Source organism: Henckelia pumila, chromosome 3 (genome assembly GCF_033568475.1).
Source record: "Henckelia pumila isolate YLH828 chromosome 3, ASM3356847v2, whole genome shotgun sequence".
Lineage (NCBI taxonomy): Eukaryota > Viridiplantae > Streptophyta > Magnoliopsida > Lamiales > Gesneriaceae > Henckelia > Henckelia pumila.
The window spans coordinates 52,670,933-52,690,025 of record NC_133122.1 but is presented as its reverse complement, the minus strand read 5'-3'; the positions used below and the strand labels follow the sequence as shown (position 1 = coordinate 52,690,025).

Below are 19,093 nucleotides of genomic sequence, written 5' to 3'. Positions count from 1 at the left end.
GATTGAAATTTTTCTGAGTTGCTTGTCTCTCTTCGTTGTCTCGTATCACTTCTTGTTGTTGTTTGAGCAATCTTCCCTTTATATAGGTCAATCATCAACGTCTTTATTTTGAACGTTCTGATGCTGCATTGAATGCACATTTAATGCTCATAAATGCATTGATGATTCTGCATGAGGATCGTACACTGCAGACAACTTCCAGGGTCCAAAACTGGAATAAACGGTCGAATGCTTTATCTGCAGTCATTCTGTGTTTTTGCCATTTTGGTACAACCTGTTGTCTTGATTTGCAGGAGTCAACAAATCTTCTGAAACGCCGGTTCTGCTTTTAATAAAAGATCCTGCAAAGAACATCTTGTCATAGGTACTTGTCTCGAGATATCTAGATAGGCAGTTGGCATTCTACCGGTAGAGATATTTGTCCTCTGCTGGTTTGAATAACCAGTCGATAAGCTTGTGACTTCAACCGGTCGAGAGATAAAGGCGGTTGACAAGCTTCCGGTAGATAGATTTATCCTCTGCTGGTCTTGATAGCCAGTTGATAGGCTTGTGACTTCAGCCGGTCGAGAGCAAAGGCGGTTGACAAGCTTTCGGTAGAAGTTGTAGTAGGTTCCTGAAATACAATGGTTGGCAGCACATTCCTATACAATGAGTTGTTGTTTGTTATCACCAAAATATCGGATTCAACACTAAGTTCAACGACAAATATACAACACTCGTCGTTAAATTTAAAGAATTTGAATTAGCAACGTTTTTTTGAAAATTCGTTGCTATTAGCGACGCTATTTTAAAAAATGTCGCTAATTTTAAGAACAAATTTTAAAATTTAGTCGCTAAATGCCGTGTTTTCTTGTGGTGAATCAATTTTACTCTGTATATGTAAATAATTAATTAAAGTTTGAATTTAAGATTTGGTCTAGCTAGCTATTATTTCATGGTAAACAATAGAATTATATATCCAAATCTATGGATTTCAAATCCATCCTCCCAATGCACCCTAAGAAAATTTGATTTAATTTAGTATAATGGTAAGTAAAGAAAACAAATAATAGGATTATTCACATTTAAAAATATCAGTGCATTTGCATATCGAAAAAAAAAAAAAAAAAAGAAAACACAACGAATTGGGATGAAAGTTTGAAAACAATTAAATATTTTTAAATGTAGCTATATCATACGTACAAGTTTTAGGAAAAAAAAAAACCATCAATGGAATTGAGGTGAAAAGTAGAGATACCAACATCGTGGAATTTTCATAGATAAGATTGTTATATATTAATTGTACACGCATGATAGAGATGATAGTCCATTCTTTCTTAGAATTATAAATAAAAATAAGGATACTAATCACAAAGACAAATATAAGACCCATGCATTATTTGAATTCGGAATTTGAATATATTCTTTCAATTCTTTTGTTTTAGGGGTGAAATCTTTCGATTCTAAGTATGGGAATAATCAAGAAAGAAAATTTAATTATTGTTCTATTCAGGTCAATTTTAACTATAGTCATGGGAAGGATCGTGTTCCGTAAAAAAAAATGTTGTTTTCTAATTTTGATATAAAATTTATTAATTTTTGAAATTAAAATAATTTAATAGAAGAAGGAATATAAAGGAAAATATTATTATAATACAGTAAAATTATATGAACTAGTTTGATTAGAAATATATATATAGATGATGTTTTAAGTGAATCCAAAATCATACCATACGGTGAGTGATTAATTTATATTATATGTATATATATATATATTAAGATTTTTATACAATAAATTTGTGTCAAAGTAGTGTGGATTGTTTAATTTCATTGAATAGTTTTTGAGTGTTTATTTTGGCATAAATGTTGTATTTATTTTATGAAAAAGAAATATATATTTTCTTGCTCCAAGGCTATGTATACACGTAAAGAATTCTAAAAATAAAATTATTAATAACATTTTTGGTCTATCAAATTGAGAGAATGGCAGTCAACCTTCCATAACTATGATGTGGCCCAAGTCATTGTGACTAGCAACCACACTGGTACTTCTAAGCGCAAATCTTTACCGCGGCAATATATAGTACGTACTCCGATCCCTCACATAAAAATCATAGATAGCTATAGTATTTATTTCTTTCACAAAACTGAGTGGAAAAAAACAAACAAACATACAAAACATAAACTCAACTCGAGAAAAACAATGAAAATGGTATATATTTCGTTCTCCTTTTAAAATTTCAATTAGATAAACATACATGTATAGTTTTTCAGTGGCAAAATATGGCTCCATTCCATAAATTATCAGGTTCACTTGTACTCTGTCACCCATTCGATCCCAAAAATCATTAGTATATTTATATCAGGGTTGAATATTTTTATTGGATGAAATGGCCAGTATATTTAGCAATATTTGAACCGCAGCATCATGCACGAACTCCTCATAATGCATCCCATCCGCAGCACAATCCGCCCCGCACAAATCACTCAGCAAACGAAGGTCCAACAGGAACATCGGACCCCCGGATTGCCGCAATATCCTGCTTCCTCCGAGGGCATCATCGTACATTCTGCGCACTCCATCAGTCAACCTCGCCCTTTTCATCTCCGTATTCAGCTTGGGGTTCACCAGAGTCGGCATCCCCAGCCAAAACACCGGCATCCCACCTCCCAACGTCGCTAAATACGACTCCCGCAACGCCTCCAGCTTACGACCATAATCGGGCGCTTTGTTCACGTACAACATCTCCCATATGCCAGCCCCTAGAATGATCAAATCTGGGTACCTCTTGGTCTTGTTAAACTCCCACATTAGTTCCGTCAAATCCGAAACGAAAGGCCTCCACAAGAAATCCATCTTCAATCCGATGCCATCCACGGTTTTGAAGTAGTTCCCGTGCTGGTAAGTGAAGTCTACTTTCACTCTGTTCATTTCCTCGGATCCCACGAATACTTCTAACAAGGAAATGTATGTTAGCCTACACTCGGAATCCCCTGCCACCACTATCCACGACCCGTTTACCAAAACGGATGCTTCGGACTTGTGGACTCGGTGGAACCCGCATGACTCGGAAACCCGATTTGATTGGATCCAGTCCCATGAATATTGTTTCTTGTCTTTACAAGTTCCTCCTTCCTTTTGACACCCATTTGCAGAGGATTTATACCTTATGCTGTGTAAGAAAGAAACGCATGTGTCACGATGTAGAGGAGACGCGGCAGTCGGGACACGTATCGAACCCGAAAAATTCGTCGGAAGATAATCGGAAACGGAAGGGGAAGGGACAGGTAAGGTGCCCGAAGAATTAGTGGGAAAATTATAGGCAATGAAAGGGAAATAGGGGATCAAGTTAATCGTAACAACAAGTATAAAGAATATTGCACAGCTTGAGACGAGTATTTTGTCGAGATTAAATTGAGAATCCGTGGTACCCATTGGTGAATTCAGATTCAAAGATTGCTTCAGCTAGCTCTGGTTTCTTGGAGAAGAAATTTGTATGGTGATCAGAGGTGGAGCATAAAATTTTGCTGGTTCAGAAGTTATCGGATTAATAGAATCTCTCAGGTTCTGAAATGAGTAAGAAAACGTACGTGTAGTTTAAATTTTTGCGTTTGCTTTATTTGTAATTGATTAGAATGCAAATCATATCAAAATTTATGGTTGCATTATGCACATGGAAATCATTTGCCACATTTTGCATGCATGCACCCAAAAAAACCTGGTTAGAAACTCAAACCAAAAATCAGAATTACACGAGAAGCATATCAATTTCTATACATCGATTTAATTTAATTTGGAGTGGATCTCAGGTTAAACAAATCGACTCGTCTATATCTACAATGAGAAGCAAAATTTTTACCATAAAGAATAATACTTTTATATTGGTCGGATCGAATAACAGATCATTTTAACAATTTTGACCAATGAAATGGTTTGATAAGAGGTTTTGTATTTAATTTGAACTCGTGATACGAAATCAAAACATATTTCCTAAATGAAATATATCGTAAAATGATAATTACAACAGTTACATTGTGAGATTTTGATATTATATCATGTTGAGATCTTGTATTCAATTTTGCTAAAGCAATTAATTAATTTTTATGGTGTAAAAACTGTCGAACAAATTTCGTTATACATGTTAAATTACTTCTCCAAAATGGGTAGCTCAAGGAGACCTCAAAATCATGCACGTTAGGCATTGTTTGGTTTGATGTATTATTAATCTATGTATAACTTATCCCAATCAATTTTGCCTTATTTTCGTCATATTATTTATCTATTTATTAATTAATAATTTTACATCAATTAAATCAAATAAATTATAATCTATCCATCAAATCAAATAATGTATTAACTATTTTTTCTTATTTATTTTTAATTTACATTATATTACTTATCTATGGATTACTTATCCTATCACCCAAACCAAACGGTGAGTACAAAAATTGTACCGGAATAAGCCCCAAAATAAGTACAAAAATATTTGATCCCAGGCTCTTACATTAATTAGAATCTGCTTATTTTAGAAATTGCATGAGAATAAAATCAAAACACACCCAAATTGCAAATTTTTCCTTTAACTCAATTTCAAATACTTAACCATATATATCCATATGTATGTCGATACGCAATCACATAAATAAACAAGAAAAATCATACCAAAATTGTCTTAAATTATTCTTCGAAAAATTAATTTATTGCGCATTTCGTGCAATGTTTGGTTTTCTTTACCGATAATAATTTTCCATTTTAATTCAACTTTTCACCACTTTAATAAAATATTATATTGACAAATAATATTTTAATGATAATTAATATATGTTAAAATTATAAAATATCTGAAAAGGTAAAATATAGTTTATGGACCTGGTTTTATTCTCCTTAATTTCTTCTCTGGCCTCTTTGTGTTCAAGGGTGGCTCTTCTGCAAAAAATGTATATACCATTAATTTTATTAGTTCACTATTATTGAGTAGCCTCTTAATTATATGTATATTGATAATTAAGTATAGTTGAATGGATATAAATTATCTAGTTTTAGCCAAAGTAAATCCATATTTTATCCATTATTTATATATTTTGAGTAATTAAATTTAATATTGTAAATGAGTAAAATGAGAAAGACCCAATTGGGCCACAAAAACAAAACCTTATTATCCCAAACAATCAGCCCAAAGAAAAAAACTTTGAGAGAAATTAGAAAGACCCATTTGGCCCACAAAACAAAACCTTATTATCCCAAACAATCGGCCCAAAGAAAAACTCTTGAGAAATTTCAAGAATCATCGTGCTCGGCTGTCGCCGCTTCTTTCGGATTCTAATTTCTACCCCCAGCCGTCTTCCACGAATCTGAAGCTTTTTATGAGGTAAGGAACAACGATCACTACTGGGTTTTGTTTTTCGATCCCCGTTGGACTTTTGGTCAGTTGAAATAGGGACGATAAAATATGTAATTGCTAATTAGGATTTATACCCCTTTTCCGATTTCAATTTGAAATGAAACTAGATTGCCCTAAAGTTAACAGATTATTGGGCATAGAGTAGTGCCTTATTTTATTTTGTAAGAATTCTGTGCATAGAAGAAGAAAGTTCTCTGTTTTAGCTTGGCAAGTCATGATCATTCATGATCATATCAGCTTGGTAGTGGGTTCCTTCTTCATTTCATCATTCGGGTTGAACTTGGACGCGTAGATATGAAAAGGCATTATTTTTGCGTAAGTCGAATCAATGGAGACTTGTAACAAGTAAACAGTAGCAGGGCATGTCTAGGGCACTCAAGAGACTCCCGATACAGGGCCAACGCTTGGCTGCTGTGTCACCTCTGCCTCCAGCTCCGCTGACTCTGCCAGAATCCTCACTTTCTCTCTCGGAATTAACTCCTACCTCTTCCTCCACTCAAGCTCAAATCATCCAACTCACTACCCTCTTCAAAACCCATCTCAAAGAGAACCCCACCACCCTTTCAACTAATGAACTCGTCCACTTTATGAAGACCCGGCTCCGCCACCACCCCACGCTCAGCCACCTTGATTTCTACCTCTTCCGTTATACCGCCACGCTTGATTCTTTCCGTCATGACCATTCCACTTTCGAGTACATGGCCCGTTCCCTTGTTTATTCCCACCGCCTTGATTCTCTCCTCTCACTTCTCGAGTTCATCGCCACCAATCCTTGTCCCTGCGCTGACGGTATTTTCTCTTGCCCCAAGATTGAGGCTATTTTCCGTGTTTCGATTGGTGCATTTTGTAGGAGTGGTAAATTTGAAAATGCTCTGTTTGCGTTTGATACTATGAAAAGACTGATCGATGGAAAGCCTGATGTGGCGTTGTATAATATTGTGATTCATGGTTTTTTAAAATTTGGGAAATTGGATAAAGGGGTCGAGTTTTATGGGAGGATGATCAGGGACATGGTGAATCCAGATGTGGTTACCTTTAATACATTAATCAGTGGCTACTGTAAGAGTAATAAATTTGCATTAGCATTAGATGTTTTCCAAGAAATGAAAGATAAAGGTTGTCTTCCAAATGTGGTTTGTTTTAATACTTTGATCAAAGGATTCTTTCAGGATGGAAAGACCGAGGAGGCGATAGGAATGGCACATGAAATGATCGATTTTGGTTGCAAGTTTTCGTGTGCGACTTGTGAGATCTTAATAGATGGACTTTGTAGGCAAGAAAAGATTGTGGAAGCATCTGTTTTGATGATTGATTTTTTAAGGAAGGGAGTGCTGCCTCATGGGTTCGATTATCTTGTGTTAATAGAGAGACTTTGCAAGGCGGGAAATGCTGGAAGAGCGTATGAATTGGTAGATGAGTTGTGGGGGCAAGGTTATGCGCCGAGCTTGTTCTCGTTCACTACTTTGATTGAAGGTTTATGTGGCGTTGGGAGGACCGATGAATCAGTGAAGTTGGTCAGAAAGATGCTTAAAGAGAATATTGTTCCGGACACAGTGACGTTTAATAGTTTGCTTTCTCATCTGTGTGATTCTCGGCAAACCGCGGAAGCAAACAAGTTGAGGTTGTTGGCTTCTGACAAGGGGTTGCATCAAGATGGTATGATGTATAGGATATTGATCTCTGGTTACTCGAAGGAGGGTAGAAGAGAAGAGGGAGAAGCTGTGGTGAATGAGATGTTGGATAGAGGATTTGTACCTAATATTGCTACGTACAATAGGTTTATGGGTGGTCTTGCTAAAGCTAAATGATATCCATATCATGTGTGCCTATCTAATTATTATGCGTTTGCAAGAAACAGCAAATAATGTCTTTCAGAGAAATTTTGTGTGGATTCAACTGGTTAGGTAGTATTTGCAAATGTTTAAAAGAAGTGACTTCTCCTTGCAATTTTTCAAGGAAAGTTCATAATCATTTTTTAAGCATTTGCAAACACTGCATTAAAGGAATTGTGTATCGAAAGTGTTTTTTTTATCACCATGTAATCATATTTTAATTTGCTGGTCCAAAGGGGGGTTGTAGATTCACATTAAGAGGAGAGTGGCCAAATGCTTCCATTTTTTTCCCCGAAATCTTTACATTTGCCTCTGATTATTGCATTTTTTCGACCCTTAAAAAAAGTATAAAAATATTGATAAAATTTTTTATCAACTGATGTGGGGATTTGACTCCTTGCTATATATATACGGTTGCTATGCAGTTATGTTATACGTATAAATGTTACAAGTTGTTTAATTTTAAGTGTTTATATGTCTTTTATGTTATTAATCAGGTAACACATGCCAAAATTTTTATTGAATCCTATGATAATAAGTTCGAATAATTTTTTTTTTCAAAAACTAAATTATTATCATGCAATTGCATGATAATAAATTAAAATAATATACCTACTGAACTTCAAATAAATTAAAATCCTCCATAGAAAGGATTGAAAATATTATTTAACGCAAATAATACCTCATTACAAAAATTTTCTTTAGTCATTCAAATGTTTACCAGCTAGGCAATAATTAATAGTAACAGAGTATAAATATTTTTTTACGCATTCATGTACGTACCTTATAAAACTCAAATTATAACTATATGTAATAATTTTACTGCAACATTTATGTGTGTGGTGTGTATATAGTGAGTACAAGTAAAGTTTAAATACTTGCCAAAACGTTAATTAAAACCCAAAGATTTAAAATTTCCATGTATTAAATGGGAAAATTAATCTTTAATCGTTTTCCTCTTATGTCTGGTTATTATATCTTTGATTAATCTTGCTTTAGTCGATCAATTAGGGCATATATGTGCATCAAAATATATAAACTTCGACTAACGAGATCTTTGTCTACCAAAAAAATACAATTTTCAGCCGAAAAATATAAGGTAAGATCAAATATATATACCATCTGAAAATAGATATTGTACGTACAAATTAAATTGAGGGTCGATGATTTTCTAACTGCATATATAATGACTTTTAATGATATATCATATAATCACACAATCATATATTGTTCCAAAATATTTATATATCACACACAAACATATAGTGTGTATGTATAATTAATTAATGAACAAAGAATAGATTCTTGTTGAGATGTTACAGTTAAGAAAGCCGCAAAACTCAAACTTGGAGCAAATTAAAGATCCCTAAACCAAACCCAGTTTAATTCATGTGGGCAATGCATCAAATGACATGTTACCACGTGGAACAGGCAACCTCAGATTCCAACAAAGGACCATGTCCCAAGAATAGGATCAATATACACATGAAATTTTTTTATAAAATAAAATATATACCCCGATCCCTTTTTAAGATATATAAAACAATTTATTTGTTTTTTAAATAAATCGTAACAAATTTAAATAGGTACCGTAACAATAATATAGTTGCATGAACAAATTTGTATTCACACATATTTATGATGAGTTTGTGTCACATATAACTCAAAGAAGGAAAAAGGAAAGCGAGCTTGAGAAGAAAGACTGGTACTTAAAGCAAGAATTTTAATTAAAAATAAATAAATAATGGTTATATATTTTTCTTAAAGGTAAAGTGAAATAGTTGTAGGGGGGTGGCAGCCTCCCACATTAGCTTTTTAATATTTTATTCACTCTTTTCTCTTTTTGTTCTCTTATCAAAACCCCCAACAACCCCAGCCTCTCAAAACTCCCTCTTCTACCATTTTGGACCTTCTCCACCTAAGGTTCTCTCTTATTGATCTCTTCACTTGAAATTTGGTTTGCGATAAATTCTCGGGTTCATCTCTGTTTAATTTACTACGTGAAGTCGATTTTTTTATCGTACGCAACGTTTTGTATGTATAATGTATATACATGTGCATGTACGATTTTCATATTCAAAACATGTTTTTGAACTATATAAATGATTTTTTTTGGTTATCTATATATGTTTTAATTTGTGGGCTTTTTTGACAGTTCAACATATATATAGGTGTCCTATATATTTAATTAGGAGGCTGGTCTCTGTTGTTTTTGGTTCGAGGCTGGCGAGAAATTTATCTGCGTTTTCATCATAACATTGATAATTAATATAAACAATGGCCCCGGTTTCGTTGCCACCTGGTTTCCGGTTTCACCCGACGGATGAGGAGCTTGTTGCATATTATCTGAAGAGGAAGATCAACGGTCGAAAAATCGAGCTTGAAGTCATTCCAGAAGTTGATCTCTACAAATGTGAGCCATGGGACCTGCCAGGTACATATTGCTTTCATTACTATATAGTTAACTTATGAGAGATATGAAAAGTCCATTTTTTTTAACTAAAGAATTTCTAAAACTATGCATGATATTTTTAAAATATAAAGGTAAAATAAAAGTATCGTCAAAACCAAATTCATTGATCTTTCAATAAAACAATGAAACTAAAACCATGTTAATTGGATAGAAAGTGTTGTTACGGCAAATACGTTGTGTAGAATTTCTGTGTTTTTTTGGTGTCACGCAAGGCGAAAATATTATACTTTGATTAAGACTGGAAGCTAAGAATCCGAGAAATTTGTCAAAAATTAGTTTAAGTGAAAAGATGAAGAAAGGTATAAATATATTTATCATACCATAGAAAATATTTCCCGATGTAATCGGCCATAAATTTTATTCATCACCTGATCATGCATAGTCAGGGTCTTCAAAATAATAAAATTTTGAGATTTTATGCCACTTTTTGAAAACATAAAATGTATTATGTATCCTAAAAATAATGTTATAAGAACTAAGAAACCCTCCCATTTAACTAATTAATTTTTCGGTTGCGCATGGAAAAAATAATAAACTCGAATTCGATAACACTATATTAATTAATATTTAGTTAACATTTAATTAAGTTAGAGCAAGCTTTAAATTTTTTAAAAAAGTAGCCTTGAGAACTTCCAATTTATCGGTCAACAATAATAATTGGCTTTATTTTTTTCGATAGTGTTACCCCTTGGAGAAAGCGGGGAATTGCTTAATCATGGTCCCTACAGCTTTTTCATAATATTGTAATAAGTCAAAAAGAAAATAAAAGAAGAACGTACTTCGATTGGATTATGTAATCTTACAAAACCCACTGCTTTTTTATCCTATACTTTAGTTTAATTGTAACAACTTCCAAGAAAAGCCATTTAAATCACTTGACTCTAAGAAATATATATTCAATTCAAGAAGAGAAACTTTAAACAAATAGATAATTATTTTTGTCAAAAATACAGTAACATCACTTGCATGCATGCATGTCGAGTCATTTGAATAGATTATGTAACACCAAAAGTGATAGACTCAGAAAATCATACACTACGCAGGAAAATCATTGTTGCCAAGCAAAGATCTTGAATGGTACTTTTTTAGCCCTCGAGATCGTAAATATCCCAACGGTTCGAGGACTAATCGAGCCACAAAAGCGGGATATTGGAAGGCCACGGGAAAGGATAGGAAGGTAAATTCACAGATGAGGGCTGTAGGCATGAAAAAAACCCTAGTTTACTACAGAGGGAGAGCACCTCATGGATCCCGCACAGATTGGGTCATGCACGAATATCGTCTCGACGAAAGGGAATGCGAGATTAATACAGGCCTCCAGGTGAAACTTCCAACCCTAGTTTCATTTTTTGGAACTTCATTATATATACATGGTTTTTATAAAGTAGAATCAATATATATTTTTTCAGGATGCTTATGCTCTATGCCGAATATTCAAGAAAAGTTTGAATATGGGGCCCAAAGTAACGGGGGACGAGTACGTAACGTCAGCAAGCGATCGGTCCTCGAGTATAAATGATCATCATCAGCATCAACAACTTTATAACTCTGGGGAGGATGTTGATCATAACATGATGACTGGACCATCAAGTGATGCAAGATGGATGCAATACTTATCCGAAGAGGCCTTCAGCTTCCCGAATCCGTACTCCGATTGCAGCCCGGTACCGTATCCTCCATCGAAGGTACTCCTATAAATAATTATATATGTTATTTTTGTATATATTATTTAGGGAAAACTGCAAATTTGGTCTTGTATGTTTGTCACTTTGCGATTTTGGTCATTTATGTTTTTATATTTCGCTTTTAGTTCTGCATGTTTTGATTTTTGACAATTTCGATTTTTTTTTATTCGAAAATTCTTACGTGACACTGTACACGTCAGCTCCACATCAGCACTGAATTGGCGCCACGTCAGAAAAATGACTAAAACTGTCAAAAAAAATAAAGACAACGGACTACAACTGAAATCTAAAAAAACTGAAATCGCAAAGTGACAAATAAACAGAACTAAAAAAACAATTTTAATTTCCCAATTATTTATCCTATTTCTAACATTTGATTATTCTACAAATTGTATTTTTCAGGTTGACATAGCTGTAGAATGTGCAAGGTTACAACACAGGTTTTCACTCCCTCCATTAGAAGTACAGCACTTGTCCCAGACAGACTTTTCTAGAGATCCTACGACGTTCTTGCATCCGAGTCCTATGTTCGACGATCAAAACACAAATCAAACTGACATTTTGGAGGAAATCTTGTCGGTGGCACAAGCTTCGCAAAATCTTCAAAATCATGATGCTTGGACTGCGGGAACTTATGCACCTACTGATGATTTTTCGTTCTTTAATATTCATAGTAATAATCCAACGATTCCTGAAGTCGGTTCTTCGAGATATATGAACAATTTAAGAGATGAACAGATTCATAGGCCCATTGAAATCGATGAAAAGGACGAAGCTTTTACTACGGAAAGAATGGTGGAGAACTTGAGATGGGTGGGCATGTCAAACAAAGAATTTGACAAGGTAAGTAATCGCTGCACGTACAACAATATTTGAACTTTTCAAGTCATGCATGATTTCGTAGACATATATAATTACATCGATACCTTGTCCTTTGACAGAATTTTTCGGATGAATTTAAGAGCGTTCCCATAGAAAATATTTCAAGCATTCAAAGAGAAGATCATGACTTCCAAGGTTAGTAATTTTTAGCTCATGTTGACATATATCATATTAAAAAAGATTTTAATTTTCATATAAATTTCCATCGTTACATTATGCATGATTGTAGGAGAAACAAGTAACCATGCCTTCGAAAATAATCAAATCTTTGAGGGACTAGTGAATGACAATGCAAGCGACAATTTCTTGGTTGATGACGATGGAGACATGGACGATTTTTCTAGCACACCAAACTTTGACATGTATGAGAAGATACAAATCAATCATGGATTGCTGATTTCGACCCGGCAAGCACCCAAAACATTTTACCACAAAGTGGTTCCATCTAAGACGGTTCGAGTCCACCACAACCCTGTGGCATTCCATCAATTCCCAATAACAAGGTCCAAGAACATCTCGGGTTTATGCGATAAGTCTTTATCGTTTCCAAGAAGCACGGTGTTGGGATTTTTGAGAGCTATGAAGCCTTGGAGCTTGAAGAATATGATGATTCAAAGTTGCGAAAGGGATCATCAAGAAAGCGAAGGTACGACAAATAATATTGGTTTTAAGGGATGGAGCTTTTGTGACGAGATTGTGAGCACTATAAGGCCTTATCTTGCCTTTGCTTTGGCACTGTTCGTAACACCTTTCTCACATATATAATTTATTTGTATTAGAAGCTGAAGGTTTAATTGCACTTTGAGCAGTGATTAAATTTAACCGAGCTGAAAAATCTGAGTAAGAAAACAACTGGCTAATTAGGATTACTCATTTTGATTTGAAAATGTAAACTTAAAACCCCTTTGAATTGGGTGTTGCAAGTTGCATTATGAAAAATCACTTATGGGGTTAATTAAGCCAATTGTTAATCTTCTTGACTGGAGATTTCAACATGTTTAAATTTTTCATGAAATGTTCAAATGTAATTCACCTGTAATTGGTATGCATGTAACATGGAAGGGTAGTCTTTCAAGATTTGGATTCTTTTTTTTTTTTTTTTCCTTTTTCTTTTGGTTTATTTCGGGGTATAGAAAAGATTGGGTCAGGTAAAATGAATTAGCGCGTATGTATGCTGTAATTTTATGGTATATATATATATATATAGTTGACATATATATATACTTCCTTCAAATTGAATTATGATATAAAATTCAGAAGCATCTATACCTTTGGGTTACGGTGTGATTTAATTTTTCCGTTTCAATTTTCTCGCGTAATCACTTGATATTTTATTATTAATGCGATTCTAAGTGAATATTAACTTGACTCTAGCATATGTTGATTTTTGGATATAGAATATATGTTTATGTATAAAGTTAGAAGTTGGAGTCAATATATAATTCATGTTAATTAACTTACGAAACTAAATATATAAATGATTTTTCAAATGTAGAAACGTAATTGTACATTTGTATACTAAGTTTTAATGTTTATATATGTTTAAAATAAAACTTAGAGAAAATGATCGTAAACATCATTTACGTTGTGTTTGAGAGAGCTTCAAAGAAACACTTCTCAGTTTTTTCTTAACAAAATTTCACAAAATTAATTTCAAAATTTTGTTAAGAAAAAGCTGAGAAGTGCTTCCTAAAACTCTCTCAAACACTACCAACTCTCTCAAACACTACCTTAGTTTTGGTGTAACATTATTCATGAATTAAATTCTCATTTTTTTGACTTTTTTTTATTTTTAAATTATAATGTGGTAAATTGTAAAGTCAACTATGTTTAACAGATGATTAACTTTTGTGAAAAGACGCTTATAGTGCATTTGAATTGAATGATGTGAAATCAAATTCACGTTTGAAATTTATCATATCCTTTTGACTCAAAATTAAAATGAAGGATTTGAAATCCTTGTGTCGCTCAAGTATAATTTCATGTTTCAATTTCAAATTCACCCTCTAATTTTGAAATTCATGCATTTTAAACCTTCAATTTCAAATTCGTACATCCAAACACAAACTAAGATACATGAGGATTACAACATTAATTTGGTATTAATATGCTCTATATCTATTATTATTATAATTAAAGTAAGAGACACAAACCTGTTTTTGGTATTTTAATATTTTTAAGTGAGTAGCTTCAAAAAAAATATTTTTATGTGAGTTTCCATTGTTATACTTTAAATTAACTTTCATTTATATGACAAAATAAAAGTTCACTCATAAAAAAACCTACCAAAAACTACTGATATTTTCCTAGAAAATTTTTTTTTCACAAAAATCAAAAAAAATGTTTTATAATAAAATTACTTTTGCTAATAATATATTATATTGTGTACATGTGATGCGTGTGAATAATATATATATATATATATATATATATATATATATATATATATATATATATATATATATATATATATTTTGGTTGATTAATAAGAAAGTGGGAGGAATTTTCGATCTTTGTCATCATTTAAATGGCCACTTTGAAGTGAACAAATTAATCACCAAACTATACATATATAATGTAGATGGTGAGGTGTCAATTATTCCCAATGGACAAAATTAGAAATTTGATCGTAAGAGAATTTTAAATGTTGAGATAACGGATCGAAATATAATATATTTTTACACCACATTCATATACGTGTGCACATACATATACATATACATATACATATGACTTAAGAGCATATGTATATATATATATATATATACTAGAAAACATGCACGTGCGTTGCACGTGGGGAAACACATGTGATTGAGTAATTAAAATTCGAAACAAAACAAAAACAAAAACTCTAGTAAGACAATCTTACGAGCCAACTTTGTGAAATTGATTTTTTATTTAGATCGCTTCAAAAAAATTATTAATTTTAATGTCAAAAGTATTATTTTTATTTTTAAATATGAGCAAGATTGAACGGTCTAAAGGATAAAAATTCTTTAGACCGTCTCACAAGAGACTTACTATAAAATTAATTAACTCAACAAAAGATAACAACAATAATATTAAATTTCAACATTTAATGTTTGGTGTCACGCCCCGGGCCCAGGCCCGCGCTTACACGACTGCACAAGGAGCCTTTATAGCCACTACTTCGTAGTCGTCCTCGCTTTACGAAAATGATTAACCAAAGTTGGTATAGAAGCGCATTGTAGCTCATTTTAAAGCTTTTATTTTCTCATATGGGACAGGGGTCTCGTAATCATCTTTCCTTCAGAACAAGAACACGACGTCCTCGCACTAATTGATCCACCAGCACCGAGAATCTAGAGGTGACTCTTTTAGGTTCAAGAGGTGTCTCCCACGCACAAAACATTTTACCCCGTATAGCACTTATTTCTCATGGTTCCTGCAGGTGACCGGCTCTATTACCATTATGTCCGCGCTTGCGCGACTGCACAATATACCCTATAAAAACTATTTCTTATTCGTCCTCGCTTTAATTAAAATTATTAACCCAAGTTGCTATAGAAGTCCATTGTAGCCCATTTTAAACTAATTTTAAAGCTTTTATTTTTGCTATGGGGGGCAGGGGTCTCACATTTGGTCTACCTTAAATCGTAGTTCCTCAAAATTTTATAACTCTTAATTAGTTCTGGCTTTTTCGTTGTTTTTTATTTCATTATTGTAATTGTAGTAATCTTAAGAGGTTTTGGTTTAGTCTCCCTCTCTTTCATGTATTTATGTTTTCTTCATCAATAAACGGGTAGGAGTTTGTCTAACTCCTCGCCACAACAGACGGCTTTTGGAAAAAAAATCAATTCATGTTAAATACTCATATTAACCAATTTAGATAAAATATGTTTTTTTAAAAAAAATAAAAAGATTTTAACTACTAAATTCTTACAAATATCTATTTTATCGTACCATTTTCTTTTGTCATATTTTTATCGTAATGATCTTTTACCATGTTTTATTAAAGTAATTTATAAATGTAAATCAGAAGAAAATATTTTTTTTGAAAAAAATGATTACAAATTAGAAAATTAGAAACTATAAAAAATTATATCAAAACAATATTTTATTGTGTTTTATTTACGTAATTTATAAATAAAAATCACAACAAATATTGGTTGCAAAATTTTTTAATTTAAACACATAAGTTAACATAGAATTGAGATTCTCATACTTAAGTACATGCAACGGAGTTTCCAGAGTTATTTAGTCAATATTTGAGTGTTTCTAGCCATATTATCGAGGGATAGCAAGAAACAGTATGCTACTGAGGTCATAACGAAACTATGCTCATTTGTGGAGCTCTCGACTTCTACGAATTAACGACAGATAAAAGATAGTTTCGTATACTTAATAGTTTTTGAGAGTATCTAATGGATGAATAGAGACTTTTAGATTTAAAAAAATAGTGTTATAAAGTTCACTTATCTTTAGGCTGGGACTTTATAGACTCTGTACTACTAAATCGACTTTTTAGAGATACGTAAGTATTGACTGAGATATATGTGAGATGATGCATGATTATCCATAATGTATGTATGAATATGTGATAATCACGTTGAGCCTAATATAACTTGAGATAGTAAGTTAAGTAGGGTCGCTCAGCTTTTATTTCTTTATTACCGTGTGACATCTACTGGATCCATAGAACATCGTGTGTGGTACTTATCTAGGACAGAGTAGGTCGAAGAGCACGCTCAGTATTTGTGGTATCCAATGAATTTTTGGAACACCGACCTCATACTGGGGTTCTTACAGTCTAAACATGAGTTTCAATTTTTTAATCCCGATTAACCAAATGAGTCCTTGCATGTAAACATGTGTCCTCATGCATTGCGTACTTGGAAATTTTACTCACGTTCTTGATTCTATCATGGATACCACATTCAATGGTGCAACTTACAAGTGGTTCAGACAGAATGTGAATCAATCTTCAGTCAATTACCATGAACTAAGCGTATAGGGCACCACTGGTTTTAGTTTCAGGATATTTCTATTCTTTTATTGTAATTTGATTGTATTATATGATTAATTCTCAAGTTTTTTGTTATGTTCAATTATTTATATATGAATAATTTAATTAAATTAATTACATATTTATCGAATTCTAGTAGTGGATTTCAGACACGAAGAACATACGTTAGAGTAATTAGATTTGAAAGAAAATTAAGAGAACAACTCATGCAAAACAAACTCATAAGTGTTTTATGAGATATATTTCTTATTTAGGTCAAATATAAAAATTATTGACTTAACGAAAGATAAAGATCCGTGAAATCATTTTACAAAATACCTACTCAAAAATTAATTAACTTAACAGAAGATAATGAAAATATATAGCATTAAATTTCAAAATTCATGTTAATTCCTCATATGTCAATAATTTGAAAAAAAAATATTTTTAGAAAAAGTAAAACATTGGAATACACAATTTTTTTCTCATATTTGATTTTATCGTATCATTTTCTTTTGTCATATTTTTATCGCAATGATTTATCATCATGTTTTATTAAAATAATTTATAAATATAATTTACAAGAAAACGATGGTCGGAAAAAATTATTACAAATTATAAAATTAAAAATTCTAAAAAATATATCAAAATTATCTTTTATTTTGTTTTATTTAATTAATTTATAAGTAAAATCATAAAAATATTATTTTCAAAAAACTTTGATTTAAACACATAAGTTTAAATAGACACGAGATTCTTTCTAAGTGTAGCAGAGTTTCCTAAGTCATTCAGTTTATATTTAAGTGTTTATAACCATATTATCGAGGGCTAGCAAAGAGCAGTGTGCTACCGAGTTTGTATCGAAATTGTGATTTACACGATTAAATTAATTTGTAAAATTAAACTAAAAAATTATGGGTGCAAAAAAAATTTATTTGAAACTTAAATTTTAGTTAACAACCACAACTATAGAGATAAAAAAAGAATACAAATGCATGAAAAAAAACAAATAGTTCACAATAATTTTTCACCATGTTTTATAAGAGTATTGTATAAACATAAACCATATAAATTAAATTAATTAAAAAAAACAAAAAGAAATCTCATTATTTAAAGTCATTAAACAAACAAGAGTATATTTATAAATTCACAATAGAATTTACATATTTATATATAAAAATAAAAAATTTATTTTAAAAAATAAGTTTTAGCAAACAACCACTACTAAAGATATAAGAAATAATAATTCAAATGGAAAAATAAATAGCTTACAACAATTTTTTAAATTAACATATTTTATGCAAGTAATGTTTGATCATAAACTATAAGAAAAATTGCTTTTTTTGTCTTGTATATTTGTCACTTTGCGATTTCAGTTCTTTATATTTTTAAATTTCAGTTTTAGTCCGCTATCTTTATTTTTTGGCAATTTTAGTCATTTTTCGACGTGGCGCTGACGTGGCACCAATTCAGTGCTGATGTGGAGCTGACGTGTACAATGTCACGTAAGCATTTTCGAATAAAAAGGACCGAAATTTTCAAAAATCGAATCATGCAGGACTAAAACTGAAATATGAAAACATAGATGACCAAAATCGCAAAGTGACAAACATACAGGACCAAATTTGCAGTTTTCCCTAAACTATATAACTTAAATTCATTATAAAGTAATAAAGAAAGCTCATTAATTAAATTTATTAAACACACAAGAGCAACCATGTAATATTTGTAAATTCACAATAGAACTTACATATTTATTATATATAATATAATAATAATAATAATTAATATTTTAAAACATACGTTTTAGCAAACAACCACTACTAAAGAGGTAAGAAATAATGATTCAAATCGGAAAATAAATAGCTTACAAT

At 32.0% G+C, this 19,093-nt stretch overlaps 3 protein-coding genes across 4 annotated transcripts; 2 read left to right on the top strand and 1 right to left on the bottom strand.

Annotated features, from left to right (window-relative positions):
• Positions 1–2,341: 2,341 nt before the first annotated feature.
• LOC140888728 (protein ALTERED XYLOGLUCAN 9-like) lies at positions 2,342–3,415 on the bottom strand. Its single transcript, XM_073296426.1, has one exon. The coding sequence runs from the start codon at positions 3,413–3,415 to the stop codon at positions 2,342–2,344; it is 1,074 nt and encodes a 357-aa protein (XP_073152527.1).
• A 1,829-nt stretch (positions 3,416–5,244) lies between these two features.
• Positions 5,245–7,412, top strand: LOC140886822 (uncharacterized). The gene has a single exon (XM_073293692.1). It carries the CDS (start codon positions 5,744–5,746, stop codon positions 7,187–7,189), a length of 1,446 nt encoding a protein of 481 aa, XP_073149793.1. The 5' UTR covers positions 5,245–5,743; the 3' UTR covers positions 7,190–7,412.
• Positions 5,273–13,387, top strand: LOC140886821 (NAC domain-containing protein 54-like). Of its 2 annotated transcripts, none has more exons than XM_073293691.1 (7): positions 5,273–5,348; positions 9,369–9,647; positions 10,730–11,007; positions 11,096–11,371; positions 11,774–12,214; positions 12,313–12,388; positions 12,483–13,387. In XM_073293691.1, the coding sequence occupies exons 2-7, from the start codon at positions 9,491–9,493 to the stop codon at positions 13,016–13,018; spliced, it is 1,764 nt and encodes a 587-aa protein (XP_073149792.1). In that variant the 5' UTR covers positions 5,273–5,348; positions 9,369–9,490; the 3' UTR covers positions 13,019–13,387. The 2 variants fall into 2 exon arrangements, with proteins under 2 accessions (XP_073149792.1, XP_073149791.1); XM_073293690.1 differs by lacking the exon at positions 5,273–5,348 and adding an exon at positions 9,069–9,136.
• Positions 13,388–19,093: the final 5,706 nt, after the last annotated feature.

Excerpts from the sequence above, each read along its gene's own strand:
- LOC140888728 (XM_073296426.1), bottom strand. The coding sequence starts at position 3,415 with ATGGGTACCACGGATTCTCAATTTAATCTCGACAAAATACTCGTCTCA.
- LOC140886821 (XM_073293691.1), top strand. The coding sequence starts at position 9,491 with ATGGCCCCGGTTTCGTTGCCACCTGGTTTCCGGTTTCACCCGACGGAT. Across the intron at positions 9,648-10,729 it reads TGAGCCATGGGACCTGCCAG|GAAAATCATTGTTGCCAAGC; the intron begins GTACATATTGCT and ends TACACTACGCAG. Across the intron at positions 12,389-12,482 it reads AGAAGATCATGACTTCCAAG|GAGAAACAAGTAACCATGCC; the intron begins GTTAGTAATTTT and ends GCATGATTGTAG.
- LOC140886822 (XM_073293692.1), top strand. The coding sequence starts at position 5,744 with ATGTCTAGGGCACTCAAGAGACTCCCGATACAGGGCCAACGCTTGGCT.